General features: G+C 37.9%; 2 protein-coding genes across 4 annotated transcripts in view; one reads left to right on the forward strand and one right to left on the reverse strand.

Annotated features, from left to right (window-relative positions):
- Nucleotides 1–17962, reverse strand: part of LOC140155967 (uncharacterized) — a 98522-nt gene extending 80560 nt beyond the window's left edge. For 2 of the 3 annotated variants that reach the window (XM_072179007.1, XM_072179006.1), the window contains exons 1-2: nucleotides 17630–17962; nucleotides 4664–5107 (exon numbers count right to left, since the gene is read on the reverse strand). In XM_072179007.1, the coding sequence (XP_072035108.1) occupies nucleotides 4664–5107; nucleotides 17630–17899 (714 nt within the window). In that variant the 5' untranslated portion in view covers nucleotides 17900–17962. The remainder of the gene's footprint in view (nucleotides 1–4663; nucleotides 5108–17629) is intronic. The other variant, XM_072179008.1, reaches the window with a different exon arrangement.
- A 298-nt stretch (nucleotides 17963–18260) lies between these two features.
- Nucleotides 18261–26754, forward strand: part of LOC140155972 (trafficking protein particle complex subunit 11-like) — a 43245-nt gene continuing 34751 nt past the window's right edge. Inside the window, exons 1-5 of the mRNA XM_072179013.1 lie at nucleotides 18261–18740; nucleotides 20678–20850; nucleotides 21415–21485; nucleotides 22199–22313; nucleotides 23057–23156. Of these exons, the coding sequence (XP_072035114.1) occupies nucleotides 18411–18740; nucleotides 20678–20850; nucleotides 21415–21485; nucleotides 22199–22313; nucleotides 23057–23156 (789 nt within the window). The 5' untranslated portion in view covers nucleotides 18261–18410. The remainder of the gene's footprint in view (nucleotides 18741–20677; nucleotides 20851–21414; nucleotides 21486–22198; nucleotides 22314–23056; nucleotides 23157–26754) is intronic.

Consider the following 26754-nt stretch of genomic DNA (forward strand, 5'->3'; position numbering starts at 1 on the left):
GTTATTGTGTATGTTTATGTCGTCCAATCAAAACCACTAACTAGAAAATCAGCCCACAGTAGTAGTATCATATCCATGACTATGCATTTAACACAACAGTAATTTCCTAAGCAGAGTTAATTCTGCATTTTACAGATGTAGGTTCTAATCTCTGCTTACTATGTTACAAGTAGGGATACCTTATAACGGCTAAATTAATGTTGTCATGTCAGTCCTTATGCTTTCAGGGTTGTACCTTTTCACACCCACATCCTGCAACCAATCCAAGAACATCAATCCTGGGGGTGGAGTGGGGCAGGTGGACATGACCCCCATATACTTTTCAAAGATGGGGTTGGCACACTATCAAATGTACCCCCCCCCCCCACACACACACACACATTTGGGCAACTTTAATCATAAAGCTGCAAGCCCAATGCTGTTTAATTTGGAACAAGTAGAAAATTATAGTCTATGTAAAAAATAAAGTGCACCAAATGGCTTCAATTGGGACTTCATTTTGAAACATTTTCTGTAACTTCTGAGGGGGTACATCTCCCCTTAGACACCGCACTCTGCCACACAAACATGTGGCACATCTGAGTCCACACCTGCCTGCTGCATCTATCATCACTGGGTACATAAGCTGGATGTAACCCATTATTATAGGATCATTCTCTTAGGCTTCTTTCAATTTTTTTACCTTTTTTCAAAGTCATCTTTCGTGATTTATGATGCAGGGTAGTTTAAAAAAGAAAGAATGTGTTAAAATATTTCTAAAGATAAACCATGTCATTTAACCAGTGGCAAGCCAGGTGGACATTCAGAAAAATATATTCAGACAAATATAGGATGGAAAGAATGAAAATTAATTTTGACAAATGCCATTTTTGATCATTATTTTGTTCATTACTTCTGTATGACCGGTGTATTGCCCCTTGGAAATGACTTGGTTAGTTGCACCACTGCATTTGATTATCAAACTATACTTCGATGTTCCTTATGATTGCTAAGATTAATATGCGCATAAGTGTGTTAGCCAATGGTAAATAGCCATAGCCAATGGCTAAAAGCCACAGCCAATGGCTAAAAGCCACAGCCAATGGCTAAAAGCCACAGCCAATGGCTAAAAGCCACAGCCAATGGCTAAAAGCCACAGCTAATGGCTAAAAGCCACAGCCAATGGCTAAAAGCCACAGCTAATGGCTAAAAGCCACAGCCAATACCTAAAAGCCACAGCCAATGGCTAAAAGCCACAGCCAATGGCTAAAAGCCACAGCCAATGGCTAAAAGCCACAGCTAATGGCTAAAAGCCACAGCCAATACCTAAAAGCCACAGCCAATGGCTAAAAGCCACAGCCAATGGCTAAAAGCCACAGCCAATGGCTAAAAGCCACAGCCAATGGCTAAAAGCCACAGCCAATGGCTAAAAGCCACAGCCAATGGCTAATAGCCATAGCCAATAGTAATTTCCAAGGTACATGTAAAATCAACAAATTATTGAAAGTAATTACTCCGGCACAAATATCAAAACTTACATGTATCAACAATTGAACAGAATAGACTTGCATGACTATTGAAGGTGTATCGATAGTGAGATTTATGCTAATAGAGTAAGAATACTTACATGCTATACTCACCCAAACTGCGGAAGTAAAGACATTTTATTTGTTCTAAGACATTTTTTGCCTCAATTGTAAATTTGCTTTGACTTACTATTTCTTGCTCTTTTTTGTTTTAACTATGATGTGAGTTTTGCACTGATTTTATCCTAGACCTGAAAACTACTAGAACATGGTCTCAATGTCACAAGAGGGCAGTGTTCCATCTTGCTATACTAGATGATTTCATTCCTGACTGACTGACTCACCACACAATTAATGAAATCAGGAAGGAACTAGTTAGATACAAGGGTCTGCACAAGTATCACTGATGATAGCTTCACAATTATACCAATCATGGACACTGATCCACTAACATCTTAATCATCTCACCCATCATTAAAAGAACCCCCCCCCCCCACCACACACACATACACCCACACACACACAAATCCTTTGGAACACTTGGGCAGCATACTGTTGCAGACACCAATCAATAACCAGTTGGAGCAATGAAATTACTGCATGAAATGAGAAGTTGTTTATTGAAAGGTAGAATGAATATCTATCCTGACATACATTTATCCTTTAAGCTGAGTGAGGATAGAACCCTCACTCTTGTTTCTAGCCTACCCATTATTTCACCGACTGGAGGAATTTCAGAAAACTTCATTTCGTCATACCATGAGTTATCATTCATGTCTTTTCAGGTGCGCTGGTTTGATTGCACGTCATCATGAAAAGTATGATTTGCAGCACACCATCATGTAGACACTACACTAAAATGTCAAATTCCAAACACACACCCCTACACCATCACCCCGCCCAGCACACAGATACATCCTAAGGTGTGTGATTTGTAGTACATATCTGGAATTTTCAAAAGACAAGAATACATCAAGGAGTACACTTACAGATCCCAGGAATGTGACTTCAAATCATACACCTACATCACACACATCCTATGGGTTGTGATTTATAGCACACCTGGCATTTTTCAAGCATGGGGCCTTGTAACATATCATAGACCCTGTACCCAATGTGGAATTTTCTTTGTTCCATGAACATTGAACAGAGATTAAAAATGCTATTTGCCTGATGTCTACGCACAGGTCTTTGTTTGTTTTGTTCAAATGAAGCAAAAAGGGTACTTTTGACCAAGCAATTCTGAATTCAACTAAGCTATTTTTGTAAGGTGTACGCTCAACTCATTCGACAAAGTAAAGTGATCACATGGCAAGTGACAATTGCTAGCCTATCACTGTTGGCAGGCAGGGCACCCTTTTTAAAGGGTGCCACTTGGAAATTTGGAAAATCCTTAAAAGGGTGAGGGTTTAAACTTTGTTGGTAAAAAGGGTGGATTGATATAAAGGGTGGGAGTAAAATAAAAAGGGTGGGAGTGCCAGCTTAATTACAATATATTTTCATTGAATGATAAAATCATCCTAGTTTCCAAGAATAAGTGCCAAACCACAAGAATAAGTGCCAAACCACTGCCAGCAAACCATTACCATATCGCAAGATAAAATTCCATTTGATGCATGTTTACATCCACTAGGCTATCCTGTGATGATAGGTGCAGAATTCGGCGTACTTAAAATTTACTTCGAACCAAATTGCCTGTGACTTCATCAATGTATACAAATGGGGGGAAAAGTAAAAAGTGGTGGGGGTCAGGAATTTTCAGTGTAAAGGGTGCCTCAGTATAAAGCGTGGGGGTCAGGAATTTTCAATATAAAGGGTGCCTCAATAAAAAGGGTGGGGGTAAAATAAAAAGGGTGGGGGTCAAACCCCACTGCCAAGTATGCTATGTTAAAGTTTGTATATATACCAGTATAATACCACATCTCTGTCTAGTGACGCATGTCAACTTGCATCCATTTTACTAACTTTCAGCATTAGTTTTACCCATTTAGAGTTTAATTTGTTATACAAGCAATATAGCATTGTTACATTGGCATGGCCAACAATATTTTGCGGTAAGACCTGGACAGAGGACAAGGAATTGGCACTAATTAATGCTTTGATCTTCGTTAATTTTTGTCAAATGTGTACAGTACAATGTCTTCGTTTAATCTTCATTCAGCGCAATGTGTACGAACGCTTAATCTTTGTCGAATGAAGAAATTTCATAATGTGAACAGGGTCATAGATACCAGTCAGTAGACCACGCAATCTCAGGAATGTGTTTCAAAACACACACCTACAGCACACCCAAACATTTCACACACCTACAGCACACCCAAACATTTCACACACCTACAGCACACCCAAACATTTCACACACACCTACAGCACACCCAAACATTTCACACACCTACAGCACACCCAAACATTTCACACACCTACAGCACACCCAAACATTTCACACACCTACAGCACACCCAAACATTTCACACACCTACAGCACACCCCAACATTTCACACACCTACAGCACACCCAAACATTTCACACACCTACAGCACACCCAAACATTTCACACACCTACAGCACACCCAAACATTTCACACACCTACAGCACACCCAAACATTTCACACACCTACAGCACACCCAAACATTTCACACACCTACAGCACACCCAAACATTTCACACACCTACAGCACACCCAAACATTTCACACACCTACAGCACACCCAAACATTTCAAGGAGTGTGGTTTGTAACACCCCTTGAATTTTCCTGGTGATCCATCAATGAGTACTTTTTATAACTTTATGATGTATTCCTGTTATAAATACCTTTTAGGGCTCATATTAAAATTCCCTTACACAGGAAGGTGTGCGCCATCCTGCAGCTTTCCTGTGCTAGCCTTCTTTTGTTAAAATCCTGGGCAGGGTGTATCACTGATGCATATAATCCATCCGTTTTATGACCGAGCTTTCCTGAGGTGCGCGCTTAGCGAGGGGAATCCTGCCTTCTTTCTGTGTGAAAACGTGGTAGGGTATTTTAATATGAGCCCTTACCTGACAGTTTGCTGCTGCAGAAAAGGAAACGTTTTTCTTCTCTTTCTCCTACATGTAAAACCAACTGAATCACAAGTCATAAATAAGATCTAAATACAAATATGATAAATTTACTTACGACTAGTTCAGAGAGTGATTTGTCAATTTTTGCATCCCTTGGATCGATCTTCGGAGCGGGAGGTGCCTCTTTTTTCCGTTTGGTTGGCTCTCTCTTCTTACGAGGACTCTCATCTTCTGATTCTGACGATGATGATGACGATGAACTAGCCAATATCTGTGAAGCTTTTCCTTCATCTTCACTTGAAGAGGAAGATGATGATGAAGATGATGAACCTGAAGATGATGAGGAGGATGAAGATGATGATCTAGACTTGGATGCTGACTTGGATCTAGATCTTGATCTGGATGATGATGATGAAGATGAAGATGAGGATCCAGAGGATGATGATGAGGAGGAGGAGGAGGAGGACGATGACGAGGATGAATCTCGCTTGCTTTTCCTCTTTTTCTTCTCATCTGATGCTTTTGTTTTGCTTCTTGAACGTCTCTTGGACTTCTTTTCCTATAGAGAAAACCAAAATGAAATAAATAAATATAGAGTAAACTAAGAAAGCAGTTGTGTGAGTTGTGTAAGCGGTTTCATTACAGACTACAAAGTTTAAAAAAAAAAAAAAGACATTTGCTGAAGAATGGTACAAAGCTTTAATTAAGTTGAATGATGCATCAAAGCAAATAATACTCCACTAATGAATGAGCCTCACTGGTTACCAGTTTCCCAGCTTATAGGCTAAGATCTGTCTCCAAGTGTACAAAGCTATGATGTTCAAGGTTCCATGAGCAATCAGCTTCAATAATTGTACACACCACCTTGCTGTCTCCGTACATCTTCTAAACATCTGCTTATTGCTCCTGTTACATATCTCAGACAGGTGACCATGCTTTCTCCAGTGTTGCCCCTCAGTAAGGAACATGCTTGCTTCTGGTGTAAATATGCTTGTTCTACTGTTACCTTCAATAAGCTTATCAAAACTCAATTGCATCTTACCCCTAACCGCCTAAGGGCTTTTTGGCGACGGAAGGGAAAGAAGGAAAGAATAAAGAGAGAAAAGAAGGAAAGAAGTTGTTTGCTCTGGGTGGGATTCGAACCCGAGACCCCTCGCATGCCAAGCACTCGGTCGGCGACACTTTGCCACGGGTCTTGGGCTTCGCTGGCCAGCGAAACCGTGCCTATATATCACTTAGGGCGATTGCGTCATCACACCATGTGGGATGCATGCACTAACAGCGCATATATCAAGTAGTATTTTGTAGCATTCAGGAGCGTTAGGGTTAAGGAAGCCTATACTGAGTTTCGATAGTGGTAACCTAACCCTAACCACCTTCAGGTGACCAAACATGAACAAATTAGTAAATTATGCGGTGCATAAAATTATGCCCCAAAATATTATGTAATCAGAAAAGGCAAATTTGTAAAGAAGTGCAAGTACCAAAGAAATTGATCTATACTGCGCCAAAAAAGTATCCTTACACTTGGAAGAAAAATCCTAATTTTAAAACTAAACCATATTTGGGTAAATTTTTTTAGAGTACTATCTCATCCGGCACATGATAACACCCAGATGAATCCAATGTGACTTCAAGAAGCAAAGTTACAAGCATTTGATTAGACGAAGGTCCGTTTTAAAAGTGATAAACTGGCCTATTCAAAACTCCACAGACTAGACATCTGGTTTGAGAGGGGTGAATGGCTAATTTATGTATGCCTTTAATTTAAACACAAGGAACAAAAAGAAAACTGAAACAAAAGAACTGACAAATAAAATGAAAGTTATGAAAAGTACAGAGAGGTAATAACTGAAATAAAAACTGCTTTAAATAAAGCTTCATTGATGAAAATGTGTTGTCTCTTTCTTGCTTGTTGGAATCTTTTGCGCCTTGTATAGGCCAGTTTGTCACTTTTAAAACTGGACCTTCATCTATTCAATTGCTTGTATTAGTAACTTTACTTCTTGAGGTCACATTGGATTCAATGTGGTGTCATGATGTGAAGGATTAGATAGTGCATTTAATATAAAAATTTATTCCAACATGGTTCAGTTTTAGATTTGTGATTATTTTTCAAAGTGTAATGATACTTTTTTGGCACAGTATGCTTCTGTACACCATGAAGCATTTTGAACATATTTATATGAGGGACATTCAAAAAGTTCTGCCTCCATCCTCATCTCTCAGCATCTGCATGTAATAGCCCTTTCATATTTTTCATGATTGTAACCCAGGGTCTTATCTAGCTTGTGAGAACATTTTGTTTTAATATCATTTTCTATTTGTTGTAGGATGAAGTAAAAAAGGAAATCAGAATTCAATGTTGCGGAAACGGAGAAAATCTGTTCATTATCTACAAATAAGACACAAGTAGACCCAATTGAAAAGTCCATAAAATAACATTTGGTCACTTCAGTTGGCTTAAATGCAAACCGACATAAAGACAAATATTGACAATTTTGTAAATAACAAAAAGACCTGGCCCCTGGGTCACTCAATCAAAAAACATTGCTTTTTCACAAAGAAATTACAAGAGCAGATAAGAACTGTAATCAAATTTATATGTTTTACGTAAAAATTCCCAAAAGACATATATGCAGAAAAGGTCAAATGGAAGCATTTTAAACCCGCTATGGAAATGTCACTGGTAATTGAACACCAAGGAAACTAATTGAAAATAGCAAGTGACAAAAAGTGGCTGGGTGTATTTGATTTTTAACGATCAGCTCTTAATAATAATCAAAACTTAATAGCCATTTCATACAAATGGTCCCAACATCCCAAGTTGATTCTCATGTTCTGAAAGACAACAGTAAAAATTGGATGCTGGTATCATTTTTTTGAAGCTAATACACTTTTATTACTGGTCGTCTTGTGGGTTTCTTACACATTTGATCTTGTTTTAATTACAATCTGTTAGCATACAGTGTAATCATAACACTACAGATCAAGCTAATCTTGTAGGAGGGATACACACTTCGGATCGGGATGAGGTTTTATAGTTTGTTCCAAATTTTTCGGAATGGGTCGGGTCGGGTTGGTATTATTCAGGTAATGCCAGGATCGGGATGGAAAAAATCTTGTCCCGCAGGGCTATGATTTGAAGGAAGTTGTTTTCCGTAAAGTGTCGGATGCGTGCCGTTAGACCAATAGGCCTATAAAATAAATGCTGTGCCGGACAAAAGTCTTTGAACAAGGCAAAGATTCAAAGAAAAAAAAAACATCTGAATCCAGCGATGCTGAGGTCTTCATCAGTGCTCGGGCCCCAGTACTATAAAGTATAAATACTCGGAGACTCGTTTCTGATTAGAAAACATTAGAAAAACATGTTTGTGCTCTTGATTGACTTACTAATCACTATTCCTTTTCAGACTACCGATAATGTCAAAGCTTTAATAGAAATGTAGTGGTGGTGTCTTGGTTTTGGGCGTGTTCCCATGCATCCGAAAACCACCTGAAGGACATGCTTTTCCCGATACCTATCTATACCCGAAATATCAGATTGATGTGTCGAAGCGTGGCGAAATGCATAGCCAGACAATCAGACAGACACACACACTTCGCTCGTTATTTTAGTATAGTATATTATTATTATTATTTATTAACACTAGATGCCAGTATATAGCCTGCTGTTTTGTGTACATTTGTATTGAGACAGATATAATCATATTGCATTTTCGGTTCAGAGCAGCAATTGTCGGTTCTTCACTGTGATTTTTGGTTCTTGACTGCCATTTTCTGCTCACATGACTATATGTTTTGCTGAAGGCTTTATTTTAGTCTTCTTGAAATTTGTTGCTGCTGCTGCGTTTTGTCGCAAAGGCAGAACGTATGTAAGAAAGGGAGCTATATTCTGGACTCTAATCTTCTGAGTGTCTACAAAATGAACGTAACTTTTGCAGAAAGGCAACACAATCTTCCCTAAATCCTTCATTGACAATACTATATACAAAGGGGTTCACAGCATAATTGATGATAAAAAGGTCAGAAACAAATATAAAATACTTTTGACCAAGAAATGGCGATAAAGAAATCATTCCAAATGTTGTTACACATATTACGCTGGCTATGAACAGCATCAATGTAACTTTGCAAAATGGGCGTGGCTGTTTCTGTGGTTCTGTAACCAATTCAGGAATATGTGGAGTTACCCTATCATCATCAGTTGAGTGACATGAAGATGACTTTGAATTATGTCGTTCATTAAATGTGCTCTCACAGTTAACCCCACTACCACTAGGGTTGTCTAAAACTACACCTGGAATTTGATACCAGTTATCAATGTACCTTTCACCATGACAAATTGAACTTGATGATTGAAAATCACTGAGACAATGAAGGTTTCTATCAGTTTCTAAGTTTGTTACATCATTAATATCTGTGAAATCCACCTGTATTGAATTGGCACGCCTCTGTTTGGAGGTAGGTTTCAAGGTATCATTCATTTCTAGAATGTGATCATTTGATACAGTATGATCCTCACACTGCTGCACTGGTGAGCTCAGATTCTTCCTAGGCTTATTAGAATCATGGTCTTGTCTAAAAGATTGATTGGATGATATTCTCTTTCGTAACATAACCGTGATTTTAACATACAGAATTAACAAGAATACAGTAAGTACTACAGCTGGAATAGCGAAAACAAATTTCTTTCCCAGTGTCATATTTTTTCCATCAACATAAAAATAACAATATATTTTATCATCATCATTTTGCATGTCTTGTATTACACTAATGACAGCAAGAGTCAAAGTAAGAAAACCAGCGGCAAAAGTACACAAACAAATTAGTCTAAATGCTCTCTGTCTATCAACAAGCTCTGTTTGATTAAAAGTCTTCACCAATTTATACCTTTCAAATGCTGCCAAAGCAAGTAGGAAAATATCCCAGTATGTGGCGTATAAAGATATGGCTTTTGCCATTGCACAAAACATGATGGAGATAGGTCCGTACATGTAGATGTGATGATACATTATGTATCTATGAGGCAACTGGATGCAACCTATGAGATCCACTATTGCGAGCCAAAATATAATTATCTGTGTTGATTTCATCTTAGCTGTACAGGTGTAAAGAGTCATTAGTATCAAGATGTTTCCTGGTATTCCTACAATGCCAACAACACCGTACCATATAGCAGTAATGGCACTGTGATGATCCCAGATGGCCGTACTCAATAAACAGTCGGATTCATTTAAACAGGCACTCATATTGAAAACAAGTTGAGTTGCTGTTACTATTCAATGGTTAAGATGTTAGCAGACAAAGGTATGCATACTGGTTCTGTACAAGTAGTCCTGAAGTGGTGATGACTTGCCATTGGTAGAGGAAACTGAGAATAGCACAGAGATGATGATAACAGTCACACGTTGGTATGAAGAGGAAACAAAAGATCTATGCACAAATCTAAAATGTAGAGAAACTTTCAGCAATGTGTTCTACCTGGCAGTGACCATCAGTAATTAATGCTATTTTTTCCAAAGATGGCTTTGACTCTTGGGTAAAATTTTCTAAGAGTGATATGAATGCATGACCATTAATAAACAAAATTATCGGGAAGTAGAATCACAAGTCAAAAACAGTTAAACTGACACTTAACCATCATCCCATTTCAACAACTCACTAAGCGAAAACACTTCATATCAGATTGTATACATGTTATCTCAAAATCCATCACATTTCTTTTTCTTCAGGTCATTTCTCCCAATACTTTCAAATAAAGTCAATTATGCCGCACCTTGCACAGACTTCTTTTTCCTTTAGTCAAACCTCCCACACATATAAGAGCAATAATCCAGCAACAGGCTGGGAACTTATGACTGGCAACAGCCAAAAATAGATTTCCTTTTAAGTTGTGTGGTAAGTTGCTTTTGCCTTGAACAATGGTGGTTTTATATATTGTAGCCATAGCAACGGATATTTCTTCCATTATCAGCCAATATAGCCATTTGTCAGACTTTAGAAAAATACCCAGGTTTTTAATGATTTAGTAACTCTACGTCTCACATGAAATTTATTAATTTAGTTTAAATTTGGTATTACCTAGCTGGGGGGTTTACAACGATTTTTCTTCTTTCCTTCTTCTTCTTCTTCTTCTTTCTGGCAATAAATTTCAAAATGCGTCTCCTCCTACATGTTACACCCTACAATTATGTCACTTGCACATATGTATCGGCTATATCCAGTGCCCATAAGGTTTAAACAGAATTGGGGTCAAAGGTCATTAAGGGGGCATTTCCAGTAATTAACCAAATACCTTCAAAATGCTTCTTCTGTCACATACATGTACTATATAGTACAATGATGTCATTTGCATATATGCATCAGCTATACCACATGCCTGTAACTTTCAAACAGAATTGGGGTCAAACTTAATGATCTGGGGAACATTTTGGAACACTTTGCAAGGGTCAGGTCAAAGGTTATCTGGGGTCAAATCTTATAATTTCATTTTCTGGCTATCTGTAAGGGGTATGGGGCTCAAATTCAGTGACAACAAATCTCATAACCAGGGGAACATTTTGCAGGGGTCAGGTCAAAGGTCATGCAGAGGTCAAATCTTAGAAATGTATTTTCTGGACATCTGAAAGGGGTACGGGGATCAAACTCGGTGACCATTTTGCAGGGGTCAGGTCAATTGTCATCTGGGAATGGGATCAAATTTTAAAACTGCATTTTCTGGACATCTGTAAGGAGTATGTGACTCAAACTCGGTGACAACAAACATCATGATTAGAGGAACGTTTTTGGAACATTTTGCAGGGGTCAGATACCTCCACAACACAACACGCCTAGCTAGGTTTGTGGTCTATGACCACCATTTGCCACTAGTTATTTTTCTGATATAACAGGAAGCTTAGTAGCAAACCACATTGCATTTGGGATGAAATCAAAACTTGACGACCGGTTCCATCCAGTTCCATCCGGTTTCTATTCAAAATGTTATTTCATCCCTTACAAAAAAAGAATGAGTTTAAAAATTCGGCTAATTTATTTATTTTAAATTTAAACACTGTTTGGCAGAATATCAAACCTCCACCCTTTTTATTTTTCCCCCACACTTTTTAGCCAGTCACCCTTTTTATCACAAATTAAACCTCATCCTTTTGTGACCAAAGCTTACAACATTGTAGTTATCAAATACGGAAGACTTAAAGGAAATCTGTACCATAAACTAATCAATGGCTATATAGTTGCAGTAATAATAAAAACAACAAACAGTAAAAGTCCCAAACTTATATACGTCCAAATAAAGGAGAAATTCTTAATTCCTTACGACAATCAGCGATCAGTTTGTAATCCATGGTGGCGGCCATATTGATACCCGATGTATTTTATTACGCTGTAACGGTACCCCGATTTTAAAACCAGCGAAACCTGTGCCACGAGCCTCGTCCCTCGTGAACTTTGGTGACACGAAGCGAACTACCAAAGTTCAGATTCAACATTCGTTCAAAAGAAAACGCGACAATTTTTACCCATAAAACTACAGAAGAACATAAAAAATGTATTTTAAGTAATATTTATGATCAACAATGTCTTTTGAGAACGAAAAGTAAAAACAGCACTAAAAACCAAAATTCGCTGTGGGGTCGCGAATGCCATAGCAACACACGTTCGCCGCGGGTCTGTGTGAAAGGTTACACTACCGCTTGTGGCAGAAAGGATTCGCAAGCAGCTATCATGGCGGCTTCCATGAATCGCAGAAACAAAGGATTAAAAGTGCTTTTTCTTTGTTAGGAATATTCCGAAATTTATATAGACCCTCAATTTCTAGCTAAGACCCTGCTTGGGTGGGTTTGCATAGTTATAGTAAGGTATGGGAGAAGGGTTATAGTTGGTGTAAGGTAAAAAAAAACATCAATACAAAGTAAAATTTGAAATTTGAAAAAATACAGTCCAGTGAATAGATACATCAGGTTTGTACTAATGTTTATGAAGGGTACCATTATAAGTAAGATTAGTGTAACGGAATTTGCATCTGCCTGTAAAATTGTCCTGGGGCCCTCACACAGTTTGTTTACGTGTACGGCCAACGTTGTTTGGGAAATCTGAGATCATCGTCAGTCACGCTGTTTTACTCATTGCATCGCCACGATCAGGGTGGCAGTATATGCGTAGACTGAACTTGTGCCCAGGGAGATTGTGATGTTTCACATTCTTTTTTGCTGTGCCAACAGAATCGTAAAATCATGGCTGCATGGGGGGGGGTGGGAAATACTTTTGTGTGATTTTAAAAGTGATTATTTCTGCGTTATTCGACCAACAATCGTCGTAATTAATGGACTCACAAGATGCTGATGTAATTGAGATAAATCGTGGATCTGATTGAGAAGCTTCAGAGGTGATTTGGGAGTAATTATGTGTGATTTTTGCTGCATAAACATTGCGATGTGGCATGCATCATCCTGATCTGTGACATGGTTTTTATCCTGCTGCGCCATGGAGAGTGATTTTGTTTATAAAACACTGATTATTTTTGTCTACGATCATCAAAAGTTTTGTGCTTGTGTGGTTTGATCAACATGCTGCAGACGCGGATGGTGCTGAATGATGGGATCGTCGCTGCAAAAACATTGGGGTACTTCTGTTGGTTTGCATTGGATACAGCGTAATGGAGTTTGGGTTCTTCGTTCTGCCAGCGACAGTGCATTTGGACATATATGGGTCATCGAAATCGGCAATCGTGATCTTGTGTGTAGCATATAGAGTAGACTGCATAAACAGGTTCGAAGATTATGTATAGAAATGACTCTTATTGTTCAGCGCTGACATAGTCGGCCATAATGCCTCCACCTTGAGGCGTATCATTTTAACCGGTGCAATTTCACTAGGAGCTGGCTATCCCTAAATGTTGACTGTACCCACCAAGTTTCATGCCCATACAACAGTTTAATAACTTGACCTTACATGACCCCTGGGTGACCTTGGATGACCCTGGAATGACCTTCCAAAAATTTGACTCTAAATGTTGACTGTACCCACCAAGTTTCATGCCCATGCAACAGTTTTTAGTAACTTGACCTCAGATGACCCCGGATGACCCCAAAATGACCTTCCAAAATTTTGGCTCTAAATGTTGACTGTACCCACCAAGTTTTATGCCCATATGACAGATTTTAGTAATTTGACCTCAGATGACCCCTGGGTGACCTTGGCTGACCCCAAAATGACCTTCAAAAAATCTGGCTCTAAATGTTGACTGTACTCACCCAGTTTCATGCCCATATGGCAAATTTTTCCAATTTGACCTCAGATGACCCCTGGATGACCTCGGGTGACCTTGACCCACTGACCAATACAAACTTTTTCTGTCTAGGGTCAAGATGCACCCACCCACCAAGTTTGAGGAATGTGCAACCCCTAGTCTCAGAGAAAATGGTATTTTGCTTTTACGCATAAATTATGCAAATTAGGTACTTAATTACCATATTTTGTGCTGAAAATCTAATCAGGTCAAGAACCTCTGGCCCCGCTACTCCCCACCAAGTTACGTCACTGTAACCCATACGGATCTCCAGATAATCTGTTCACAAGGTTTTTTGCTTATTACGCATTTTACGCATAAATTATGCAAATTAGGTACTTATTTACCATATTTTGCAACGAAAACCTCCTATAATTTGAAGACCCCCAATGACCATCCCTCCACCAACTTGCATCACTGTACATCTTACCAGTTCTGAGAAATTGCACTCGCAAGCTCGGACGGACAGACGGACAGAGAGACAGAGAGACAGACGGACAACCAGGAAACATATTACCTCCGGTGGAGGCATAAGAGGCATAAAAAGGTGCACTTTTCAGACATAAACATAAATACACCCGGGTTCACACACATTTCTGTTTACCATTGCATTTTTATGACAGTGTTTTGGTCCATTTTATTGTGTATATTTTTATGTTTTATTATGTGCCCCAATGATTTTGTTTTACTGACTAATTGTTTTGCTGGAACCAATAATGTTCTCCCCTACTGTTACATGATGTGTGATATTCATTATGTTTTATGAGTCAAGCCAACCGTTGTGGTACACATTATATGAAACCAAAATTTGATTTTGATATCATCAGTGCCATATAGCAATTGTTCATGTATTCAAGTTAAAGGGCGACTCCGGCAATCATAACATTATGCCTTATAATATTAATGTTAGAAAAATAATTATCAAGCACGAATCACATTGTTTTATTTTAAAAAAACCTCATATTGACCATAAAAACTAATAAAAACAGTCGGCTCTCAACACGCGATATTCAAAATTCCTGCGCCGAAATTGTCTAAGTGCAATGACGTAATGGTTATTTGTGTTCAATTGTCGTCAGCCTTCATTGTATTACTGGGACGTCATTGCACTCGGCGCCCGGGAATTTTGAATATCGCTTGTTGAGAAACGGGTGTTTTTATTCGTTTTTATGTTCACTATGGGTTTGTTTTTAATAAAACCATGTGATTCATGCTTGATAATTATTTTTCTAACATATAAGGAATAATATTCTGATTGCCGGAGACGTCCTTTAATATAAGATTATTTCCAAGGTGTATCCAAAATGAGTCTTGTGTGATTTTCTAGCTATCACAGGCGATCACTACATTACACATTTGCCTATTCATCGCAACGATATTTTGCAATCATCGATTTTGAAGCATATGTGGCGATTTTACTCAAATAAAAGCCACGAAGGCCCACACAGTAGTTTTAACTTTCAATTACCTGCATTTAATTCCATAGAATAGGCGAAAATCTGTGACATTTTGATTAATTTTGCGGCCATTTTGAACTCCTAGTTAAATATTCGCAATAATTATTGCGAATATTCGCAATTAATGGCTAAAAAGGGGTATAATTAACCTAGTTCAATGCACTTTAAACAAAGACATTTGGTGTTTTATGTGCAAAACGTGATTATTCAAACAAATGAAAATATTAATTTTTTGAGTATTTCATGGCATTTTTATATGTCAAAATGAAAAGTTCCTACCTAAAAACTATAATAAATATGATATTTGGACTTTAATTTCTCATAAAAAACAAAAATTTCAGGCCAATAGTTACTAGAATAGTGATTCCAGATAAATTTTTGAAAACTACTCCAAACCCAGCTTTGCGCTAACTTGCCACGCACTCAGAATGCACTGACTGAGACATGATCGGCAGTGTTTTGAGGTCCGTACGGGTAGCCAGTATGGTCGGATTGGGGGCTTGCAGCGTGTTCAAAAGTGGACCTTTTGGGAATTTTTCCTTCCAGAAAGGGCTAATTTCAATGTTTTAACTGATTTTAAAAGATCTTTAACATGTTTAACAAAAAGAAAAAGAAAAATGGTGGACATTTTTTACTTGGATTCACACCCCACCTTTTGCTAGTGGCTCAATAGTCAGGTTCTTGCATTTTAAAGTACGGTATACTATACCTAAAATTAGTTTCTTCTTTATTGGGTTTATATTGGATGATGGTATTATTAAGTGGGTGTTGATATTTGGACATTTTTTGTTAGCCTACTTTCCTATTTTGTGTCTCAGTTCTTGACAGGTTGACACATTCAATTTGTTGGTTATTTAGGCCTACTTTCTCTCTCTCTCTCTCTTTCTGATGATCAAGTGAACTGGCCCTCGAGTTTCCGCAATGATCTTTGGAATAGGGAGCATGCGCCAGCCAGTAGGCCTACTCTAAAAGCTTCCAAAGGGTGCCTGCTCAAAGATAGGTCCTACACTGTAAGAAATAACGGTTCTAGAACCTTTTTTGTCCTCTCAGGAGCAGGGCCGTTCCCAGGGATTTTGCCGCCCTAGGCAAAGCCTTTACTGCCGCCCCACCAAAGCATACCAAAAAAGTGTTAATTTCAAGGGGGCCCGGTAAGGGAGTTAACCCCTTGAAAACTCATCAGGTTTGACCTGTTTGTATAGCCTACTGCCCTCGACCGTTTTCCTAAGTGGCGTAGATTTCTTTTTGAGATTGGGGGATGGAGTTGGAAAAAATTTCTTGAAGTATACTGAATTCAGCACCTTTTGGCGACATAATAAGTTTATGGTACCGGTACAAATGTGCAGGAAGCGTGCGAAAAAATTTGCCATTTTGAAGCTAAACTGTTGAAATTTGTGCAAATGGAATAAATTCGCGCAAAGCGCGAAAAAAAGTTGTACTTTTGGGACTAAAATGGCCAAATATGAGGTTAATTTGTCAGAAACCCACATACATTGTTGTATAGTCGTCAACATGGGGGCGGTGATTGTATGGACCATCCTCCCGGGATCTACGCCTACATGTATGATTTTCCTTCTTTTCTGTATTTTTACGCCCCCCCCTTTTTGTTCTTCTTCGGCACTTAGTGTTTTATGTTTCTTTTCTCCTCTCTTCTATTCTTCCTTCTATTTTGCTTTATTCCTTCTGTTTTTTCACCGCCCATTTTCATCTTCCTTTATTATAACTAAAAAGCGTTAACTTATAATATTATTTATGCATGCACAAAAATTTTATAGGCCTACAGGAAATTGGCTGGAAAATACATTCAAATTAGCATATCTCCGCAACCGCATGTCGTATGATGGCTCATCAGTTTTCTTTCATTTATCTTTTACCGTAATATGAGACTAGTTTGATGAGAATCAAAAAAAGTTCATTTTTTTTACATACAGGCCTATTTAATATCTTATTACACCAACATGACCAAACATTTAAAGAGCAATAACTTCCATAATCCTTATGGAATAAGATATCACAAAGGGGATTCAGTTTTGAGTTTGCCTCTTTCACACTCCGGAATTCGGCCAGGTTTCTGCACCTGACCCTACCCCGCCTAGGCTAGCCTCCCTGACCGCTCCGGGCTTTTTCTGTTACGGTACATAATTGGTGTCAGAAGTGGGATTGTTGTTTGTTTGAGGTATATTCGTCTCAGGTTTGTGCTCGCAATTTCTGTTACATTGGTAACGTTTTAATGGAAATTACAATTCGTCGTAAATTACGAATGAAGTTTTATACAAAAGCTTCATAAAGTTTAGATGGACATGTCACATGGTCCGACCCCCCAGATTAAATCAATTACCTCTTGAGTGGGCTTTCCATTTTGCTTGGAATCAGAATCTGGCTTCTCTTGCTTGATTTTGATAGTCGCTTTTGGTTTCTCCTTTGCCTTTTTGGTCTTGGACTTCGTCATCGATTTGCTCTCTATTTTCTTCTTCGGCTCAGGCTCTGCATTGTCTGCCTCTGATTCTGAAGAACTGCTGTCTAATAAATTCAGATCATCGGGATCTTCATCATCGTCATCACTATGTGCTGGTGATAAACTTGGTGATTTGCTTGTATCAGCTGCCATTTCGTTACTGTAACACAATCAAAATCGAGACTAAATCAACAAATTGAAATTATCAGCAGCAAATTCACAGCACCAATCACTTTGTTACAGTGACCTCTCAACTTTGGTCTGACCTGGCAATGTTTCTGATTTGAAGAAAAGTTATTACTAAATTTAACCCATTTAACATTTTAAACAAATATTGATGTCTTTAAGTAATATAAAAAAGGTTCCTTGAAGCATTCCAGTGGTAATTAAATTAATAAAAAATGTAGTTTTGCTGGATCAGTCCGTATTTTTAAATATTTTAAAGGATTTTGAGACACTTCATTTTCTTTATGGAAACACTGCAAAAACATAAACAACCTTTGACCTACTTCACAAGATCAGACCGATGATGACCAAAAAGTTGTCCACATAGTCATATCGTTTTGATCAAATTCTGACTATCTAACATCCTTACATGTATATCCAAAATATATGCCAGATAAATCATAGTTTCGACAAGGTGATGTTGCAGTAGTAGTGCAAAATGAGTGGTTCACTTCCAGAGAACACCACAAGTAGTAGCGCTGTTCCTGCCACCCAATCTAGTTCTACAGGCTCTACACCGTTAAGCTCAAGTCTAACGTCAGTACCTGGCAAAATTCCTGCTGTCGTGTCGGCTGGACCTGGGGACTTACCTGTCGAATTAACATGTCGACCTACCGGTTTGGTTGTATTAACTGGCTTAGATATAACTTACAATGCCGTTCATAGGGCAATATGGGATTCGTTCAGTGCAAACAGGAGGCCAGATCGAGTGCCACTCAATTTTAAGATTTTGCCTGGGGATCACGAATATCCAAAATGTCGCTCCAAGGTTTGTATTCAATATTTCAATGCTATCTCATATGTTCACTGAAGAGGCGTTTTTGGTGTGTAGGACATAAAAAAGAACTTTTTTGTGTTAAGCTTAAAGAATAAAGTTACAATAAAAAGTGGCATTTAAATTAAACTTTAACCCTAACACCCAAAAATCTTACGATGAAAAAATCTGCGCATCCATGAATCCCAGGGTCTGCGATGACGCAATCACCCTAAGTGTTATATATGCGACGGAATTGCTGGCGGGCAGCAATAACCCGATGTAGCTACCGGTCCGTGATCGTGTGCTTGGCATGCGAGGGGTCAAAGGTTCGAATCCCGGGGGTGCCAAGTCAAAATTCTTCGTCTCCTTGACTTTTTCGGATCTTCTTTGACTTCCGATCCCAAAAAGCAGGGTCCAGTGTTAGGGTTAATGTACCGTATCTCAAAAAATGCTTAAGAACTCTTATAATATTTTGCAGTAAACCTTTGCTTTGTCGAGAGCGTATTTTGTCGCATATTTACTGCGTTGAAACACCCTGGTCTCTGATTGGCTGCTGAGGCGATCTTCTGTTGCCGAGTGGAAATATAAGAATGAACCGTATGTGATGCATGATGTTAGCTCCGACTTTGCAACATCGCAGTAGTACGCACTCGTCAAAGGTTTACTGCAAAATATTATAGCGTTGTCATTTTTTGGAACATATGTAACTAAATATTTTGTTGATGTTGGATGATAGTTATTTTGATGAGTCAACTATCTTTTAGAGCAAAAGTAACCCATTTTGAAAAGTCTAAAATTGAAATGCAATTTTAACATGTGTGATGCAATCGCCCGCCGTGATGGAATGTGTGACTATGTGTACTTCCAAACTTTCATTGCTTTACATGGTGCCATGCTTCATCGATTTTTACTAGATTTCAATAGCAATAGCCTCAAATCAAATGTGAATTAAGCTATCGGTGACTGTGAGCAAGTAAATTTAAATACATGTATGTAGAAGAATTACAATGTGACTTTAATTGAGGTTTTGTAACAGTATTATACAATGTATAGCTCAATCATGTTTGAATTAATATTTTGGGATGTATAGCCTAGACAATTCAATAGATAATCATGATGGATTTCCTTTAGAATACCTTACCTCAGGCACTAAGCTAAAGGGACTTTCAATGCTGGTCTTTTCAAGAATGGAATCACAGTAAACATATACAAAATGTAAAAGCCATTGAAGTGGTGGATTATTCTAAAGGATAACCCTCAATTCTCAATTATTAAACAGGTTTGAAGAATGTTTCTAAGGTATAACCTTCGGCCTAAAAAAGATTCGTATTGCCTTTTTTAAACCCTCCCCCCAAAAAAAATTTCCCTTGTACATGTATTAAGAAATTTTCATGATATGGTATAAAACTCGCAAAAAGTTTTGCCTGTTTGCAGTGTTGGAATTAAGCATTTTTTTATGCGTAGCAAAATTTGCTTTCATTACGTTTCTCTTGGTACATTCACATACTTCAGTGTGTAAGTCTATGGCATAAAAATGCTACTCAACTCCAAAATTGTGTAGCAAATCAAAATTGTGTAGCATTTTGCTATGTGATACCAGCTATTTCCAATGCTGCCTGTTTGTGATTTGTTCTACACAACTCTGATTTTTTAATAGCCTGACACACACGCCACAACACCAAAAGTTGCAAGTCAAGGATAGCCTATGAAAGCCCGGCTACGTATGCAGGCTTATTTCTAGTTACAAAATTACCAACTTTCTGCTCCTGACTTCTAAGGAGCTCTAAGGGCAATACAAACCTTTTTAGGCCTTACCATGCAACCTAATGATTTTTTCAAAATACAACTTGCATGCAGCAAATCTGTTGGAAAACATGCAACATATTTCTGTTCAAAATAAGCAAACAAAACAGATGTAAGTTTGATATGATATTCATTTTTTTTCACAGCAAAGAACATCCTATGAATGGTATATACCAAAAGGCATTTTGAAAACAAGCTGGATGAAAAAACATCTGGATGAGGTACCGTCCCTTGTTGTGGTCTTTTTTGATCTTGACTGGGATGAACAGCTGTGGACTGAGCACAAATTAGAATGTGCATCCAAAGTGGAAGTTGTCAGGTAATGTGGTCATTTATAAAGGATACATGTGCTTACTATGAAGTCTAGTTCAATTTAAATGGTTTTGGAAATTGGAATGGTTTTACAAATTGTAATGAACAAATTCATTAAATGCACACATGTATGCAAAATTATTGCAATTACCACTCAAATGAAGAATACATTACACTGACAACCAAGTTAATAAAGTCAGTGCATGTTATTTATTGATTTTTTTTAAATTGCTATCTTTACTTTTGGTACAATTGAAGTTAGCAATAGACTAGTATGATCAGAAGATGGTTTAATGTCAAATGAGGAAGAAATTTTAATTAAACCATCACTAAAACAGCTTTTTTTTAAAAGGACTCAGTTTTGATAAGAAGTGAGTCATGGTTTACCAGAACCACAACTTACTTTGAGCTTACCATGACTATAATGTTACAGTCATTAAAAATGTATCAAACTGTTTTTAAAAGAATGTATGTCAACAAGTTTCATACATTGCATGTTATTTTTCGTATTTAATAATATGGTGTTCTACATTTCTACTAACCTTGAATAATAATATTACTATCTTTGCAGGTCCAGTTTACAAGGAAGAGGCTCCAAAGTAGCTGTGGTTCTCATCCAAAAAAATGCCCCTCTCCCACCAGGTAATTTGTTACCTTTAGGTACAACTCTTATAAATTTATGTGAATATTTTGTTCAGAGCAACATTAGAATAGTAATTGCCACCCACCATAATCTTAACACTAATGCTGTAAGCTAATCCTACCCCTAACTTATAGACCGTTGATATATCAATAATAATGAATAAATCAACTATCCAATTATATCAATATAGCTGATAATATACAACTTTCTGAAGAAAATATATCCAAGTTGCCGATAATGAAAATAGGTATCTGAAAAATTGGGGAAAAGTGACTGAAAATGAGTAATTGTCCTAGGTCATGTGATGATATCGTTCTACTGGGTTTCCAAGGAGAAAGGCTTTCCATGCCAGCAATGAATGAAAAACAGGGATGAACTAATAATAGCAGGTGGTTATCATATACATGGATGAATGTAATGAAATTGGAAGTAAAATTGATTTGTTGATTTTTATCGATATTAAGTGACCAAAATATCAATTTTTTTAAACCTGACATCAACGATCCTTAGGCCCAACCCCTATCCCTTGGGGTGGGCAGTTATTCTTAAAGTCTTGCATTTTGTTTATTTTTCTTGTTGTGTTTTTTATACCCATTGATGACAGAAAAGATACCTTATGAATAAAAGATACGTATAAATGTAAATATAAAACAAACAAAAACAATACCACAGCTCCCTATTTCCTTTTTGTTTCCATTTTCTTTTGTTTTAGGAGAGGATGTAGTTGCTGCGGAAAGAGCAGCAGCATTGTGTGCAGCCTGTGAGTTGTCAGCTAAGTCTCTCTTTGTACTACCATGTGTTGATCATTTACTGGGGTATACTATCAGGTGAGTATATAGCTGGGGTAGGGGTTCTTGACTTTTGGGTCATAGGGATGGGTAGCTAAGAATCTGTGGATTTTCTGAGAAATCAAATATCATTTTATGGTAGGTAAGTTTTCGCCAAATTTGATTTTACATGCTGAATTCAACACACACAAGAAATGACGGTCTAATTTTAGAATGAGTGTTAGAATGAGTGATTACCATAAAAGAGTTGTGTCGGGAATTAACTGAATGATCATAGTGCACTACCAACGCTAAATGGCCGTGGTGGCTTATCATAAGTAGCAGATTGTCACTGAAAAGAGTGACCCAAATCAGTTCATAAAAAGCAACAATCAGCTAGGTTTATTATTTAGACAGACATGCACACTATTACAGCATACAGGAAAACAGGACCTGCAGCAGTAGGGTTTCTTATCCAGGAGTATTTCACTCCAGTGAGAGCATGCATCATATACCGGAGTCCAGTGCCTTACCAACTGAGTTATATGTGCATTTATGTACCCGCTATTTTAAACTATACAATTGAAGGAGATAAGTGATCTTGAGTGTGTTGTTGGGTACATGAGTGGATAGGTATGTGAGAGGCTGAAAGATGCAGGGATGAATGAGTGAATAAGCAGCAAGTAGAAAAGTTATACTTGAGTCTTAATCTCATCAGAAAGGTAAATTAATTAATAGGGTTAACAAATGAGAGCAATTAGTGTCAAATACATATTATGATCACAATGAATTTAACATTGCAGGCTAGAGAATGCATTCTATGAGTTGGCACAAGGGTACTATCACACAGAGGCAAGGAGAGTCAAAGCTCACAAAGAATTTCTCAATCGGACAACCCACCAGGTATTGTTGCATCTTTAGTTAAGATTCTCTTTTTGCTTATCAAAATGAGGACAATATTGGAAAAATTGTTTTTTGAATCAGAAAGCTGCTTTCAATGAGAAACCAATGCATTTACAAATGTGTTGCTTTCTCATTGTTTTACTGTTTGTGTCTTTTTCTTTTAAGTCATGTTTTTCCAGGAAGAGACTTCTCCTTGGAAAAATATTTTATGTAAAATTTGGCCTGAATAAAATGAAAGGTAATGTTAAATTGGGCCATTGTGGACACTGTATCCCCTCTACCTGGGACAAAATGGTCAATAACGGGGCCTTTGCCTACTCTGAATGACCAGGCTAGTTACTGGTCACCAAAAGATTGGATTCAGATGTATTTTGTTCTTTCTCACAATGCAAAGTTGTAAAATGTTTAATTTGATATTTTCTGACATTGTACCCATTTTGATAGAACCATAATGTGACACGACCAAGGGAAATGAGTCAGATGTCGCTAATATTGATTTTGAGATATTGGCAAAGAAAGTGTTAAAATTCTTTTGTTTTATATTGTTTTCAGAGATCGATAAATTGATGTAACTTCGCAAAGAAAAGTCGTACCTACATGGGGTTTTCAGTTTCTGAAAGCTCTAAATGTCCTCTTTAGAAATTTATGTAAAACTCATTTTCGACCAGGGTCAACATGTGACTCATTCCCCTTGATCATGTCAAATATGTTTATTTGTATTGTAGTGTTGCTTTAATACCATTGTCTCTCGCCTCTGTTTGCTCACTCACAAGATAATTGTTATTTGATTATATACAGCAGGATGAGCATGATTGTATCATCATCACTGGTGTAATGTTGTCATAAACTGTAATTGTTGTTTGTTTGTTCATGTGTTTGCTTGTTTTAAATACTTCTGTGTGTCGTATTGTTGACATAATTATTCAACATCAGGAATTGAGGGACCAGTTAGGATCACTGAATGTGGACAATTATTGTAAGGTATATGTATGATCAAATTTGTTGATTGTTTGCATGATATTCTATGCATATGCACTACTGAAGCATTTATCATACATGTATTATGTGTGGGATGAGTCAAAACCTGCTTGCAGCAGATAAAATATTAGAACTTGGTCTGTTCCCTCGGATCGCGATGTCCAACAGTAGAGGCGCATAGCGCCGTCATCGAGGTGCAAAGAGGCGCATAGCGCCGACATCGAGGCGCTTTAGTGCTCTCGGATTGCGATGTCCAACAGTAGAGGCGCGTAGCGCCTACATCGAAGCGCTGAGATGTAAAGAGGTGCGGAGCGCCAACATCGAGGCACTTTAGCGCCGAGGCCCAGTCAGAACTCAGATTGCTTGTACATGATATAGTCAGACCTCATAATTACTTGTGAGTTGCAGAGGCTCTAGAGCTAATAAAATATATGTTGACCACAACTATAGATATGATTTTGTTTGAGCTGCAAGTAAACTTACATTAGAATTCAACCCCAGTGTATTTAATAAGGACCTATACATTAGTAACATTACTAAGACTAGCCTTCACATTGATAACATCAGTTGATTAAATTCAGATTTCTGCTATGCCAGTGGTACATTTAGAATCAATGAACCATTGTATTGTATTTCAGAAGGTTCTTAAGCCATCGTTCCCATGTATAGACCACTTGACATGTGACGTCATTGCCCGGCAGTATGCACACGAATTATGGCACTTTCCATTGTTCTTTGCCCTGCAGTGTGCGTATGCATCGTAGTTTGCTCAGGGCACGTGTATTTTAAATATCCCACCACATTTCATATAGTACAAGAAAGCCATTGAACAGTGAAGCGGTTCGTTTGAGCATATCGATAGACCAATCCCTCGCCTTTGTTGATAAACAATGATGTCAAGTGGTCTATAGAAAGCCATATATGTGCAATGTTACTTGCGGTTTTTAAGTTTTAAGAAGAGAAGGGTTGACTGTCATCATCTGTGCCAGTGTTGGATGGGTATCTACAATGTAAGATATGATCTGTTGTGGAGAAAGTGAACTAATTCTGATATCCACTAAACAGCAGTGGTGTGAATAGAATGACACTGTAAAGCTCAAATGTATGTATGTTTGCTGTAGGATTCACTATGCCATGAATGGTTGAGTACAGGTTGTAACAGTTACAGGGACAAAGTCTCTAGGCTGTCTTGACAAATAGGACCTACTTATTTTTGTAGTCACAAACCATAACACAGAATGTCTAACACATTTATAAAGCATGTTTGTTATACCTTGTTTCATCTCAAATTTGGTAGTGACATCGGTGCCTATTTCGCTCAAATAATAATTGAACCACTCGCGTATACAAGGGCGGTATGTCAGTATGCTTGCAGCGCAACCATATTGGTATTGACATCACTACTAACTCAAGATGAAACCAAGTATAGTACATCAAGGCATTGTTTCTTGAGATTTTTGTAAGCATACATTGATATGGTATGGTATGAAATGCATTGTGCATAATATGTATCAATGTAACTGTTGCATATGGATGATACAGGTGCATAAATCACATATAATTCAGTCTGTTTGAATGCATGTGACTGTGGTTTCAACTTCAACAAATTAAAATGAGTTGCTAGAACGCAGTATCACACTTAGCCACAGTTGCATGGATTTTGATATCAAATGAAAAACAAATAGGGCTATGTTTATGGACTAGTACTAGTCAGAGGCGGATTTAAGGGAAAGGGCCCTGTTAGCAAAATAGCACAAGGTTCCAAGATGGTGGCCGGCACCATCTTGAAAAATTTAGTTTTGAACAAGAGGACCTTAAATCGTGTACAAAGACACTTTTTTGGATAAGTCGACCACAAGGATTTCAAATTTGACATTACTTTGACATTACAAACTCATATTTACCCAGAAATCCAAGATGGTGGCACGTGGCCCATCTTGAAAAAAATAAGTTTTGAACCAGATTACCTAAAATCGTGTACAAAGACACTTTTTCCGGTAAGTCGACCCCAAGAAATCCGAATCTGACATTAATTTGATGTTACAACATATTTTTTGCCCAGAAATCCAAGATGGCCCCCATTTGGTAGAGCGTAAATGTGATTTTTGAATGAGAGCAGAAGCATAAGTGTGTCATTTCCGACCCGTATCTAGAGTTTGGGCACCTTATGTGGGGTTTAGATGCCTTATCTTAGGTTTATGTTCCTCATTTAGGGTTAAAGCGCCTTATTTGGGGTTTGGACTGCTTTATCGGCGGTCTACGTCCCTTATCTGGGGTTACGGAGCATTATCTGGGGTTTAGATGCCTTATCTGGGTTTAGACTGCGATATGCTAAGGTTAAGGCATCTTAGCCACAGGTAAGGAACGTAAACCCAGGATAAGGCCGTCTAAACCACAGGTAAGGCGTCTTATCCCTAGATAAGGGATGTAAACCCAAGATAAGGCAGTTTAAACCCCATATAAGGGACATGAAACCCAGATAAGGTGGAAATGACACATTTATGCTTCTGCGGTGTGTTTTTTATTTCTATTTTTAATTTTATATGTTACAATGCTACGGCGACTTCACTTGAACATTTATGTTACATTGCATTTTATGTTACATACTTTCTGGACGGGC

This window comes from Amphiura filiformis, chromosome 6 (assembly GCF_039555335.1).
Source record: "Amphiura filiformis chromosome 6, Afil_fr2py, whole genome shotgun sequence".
NCBI classification, from domain to species: Eukaryota; Metazoa; Echinodermata; class Ophiuroidea; order Amphilepidida; family Amphiuridae; genus Amphiura; species Amphiura filiformis.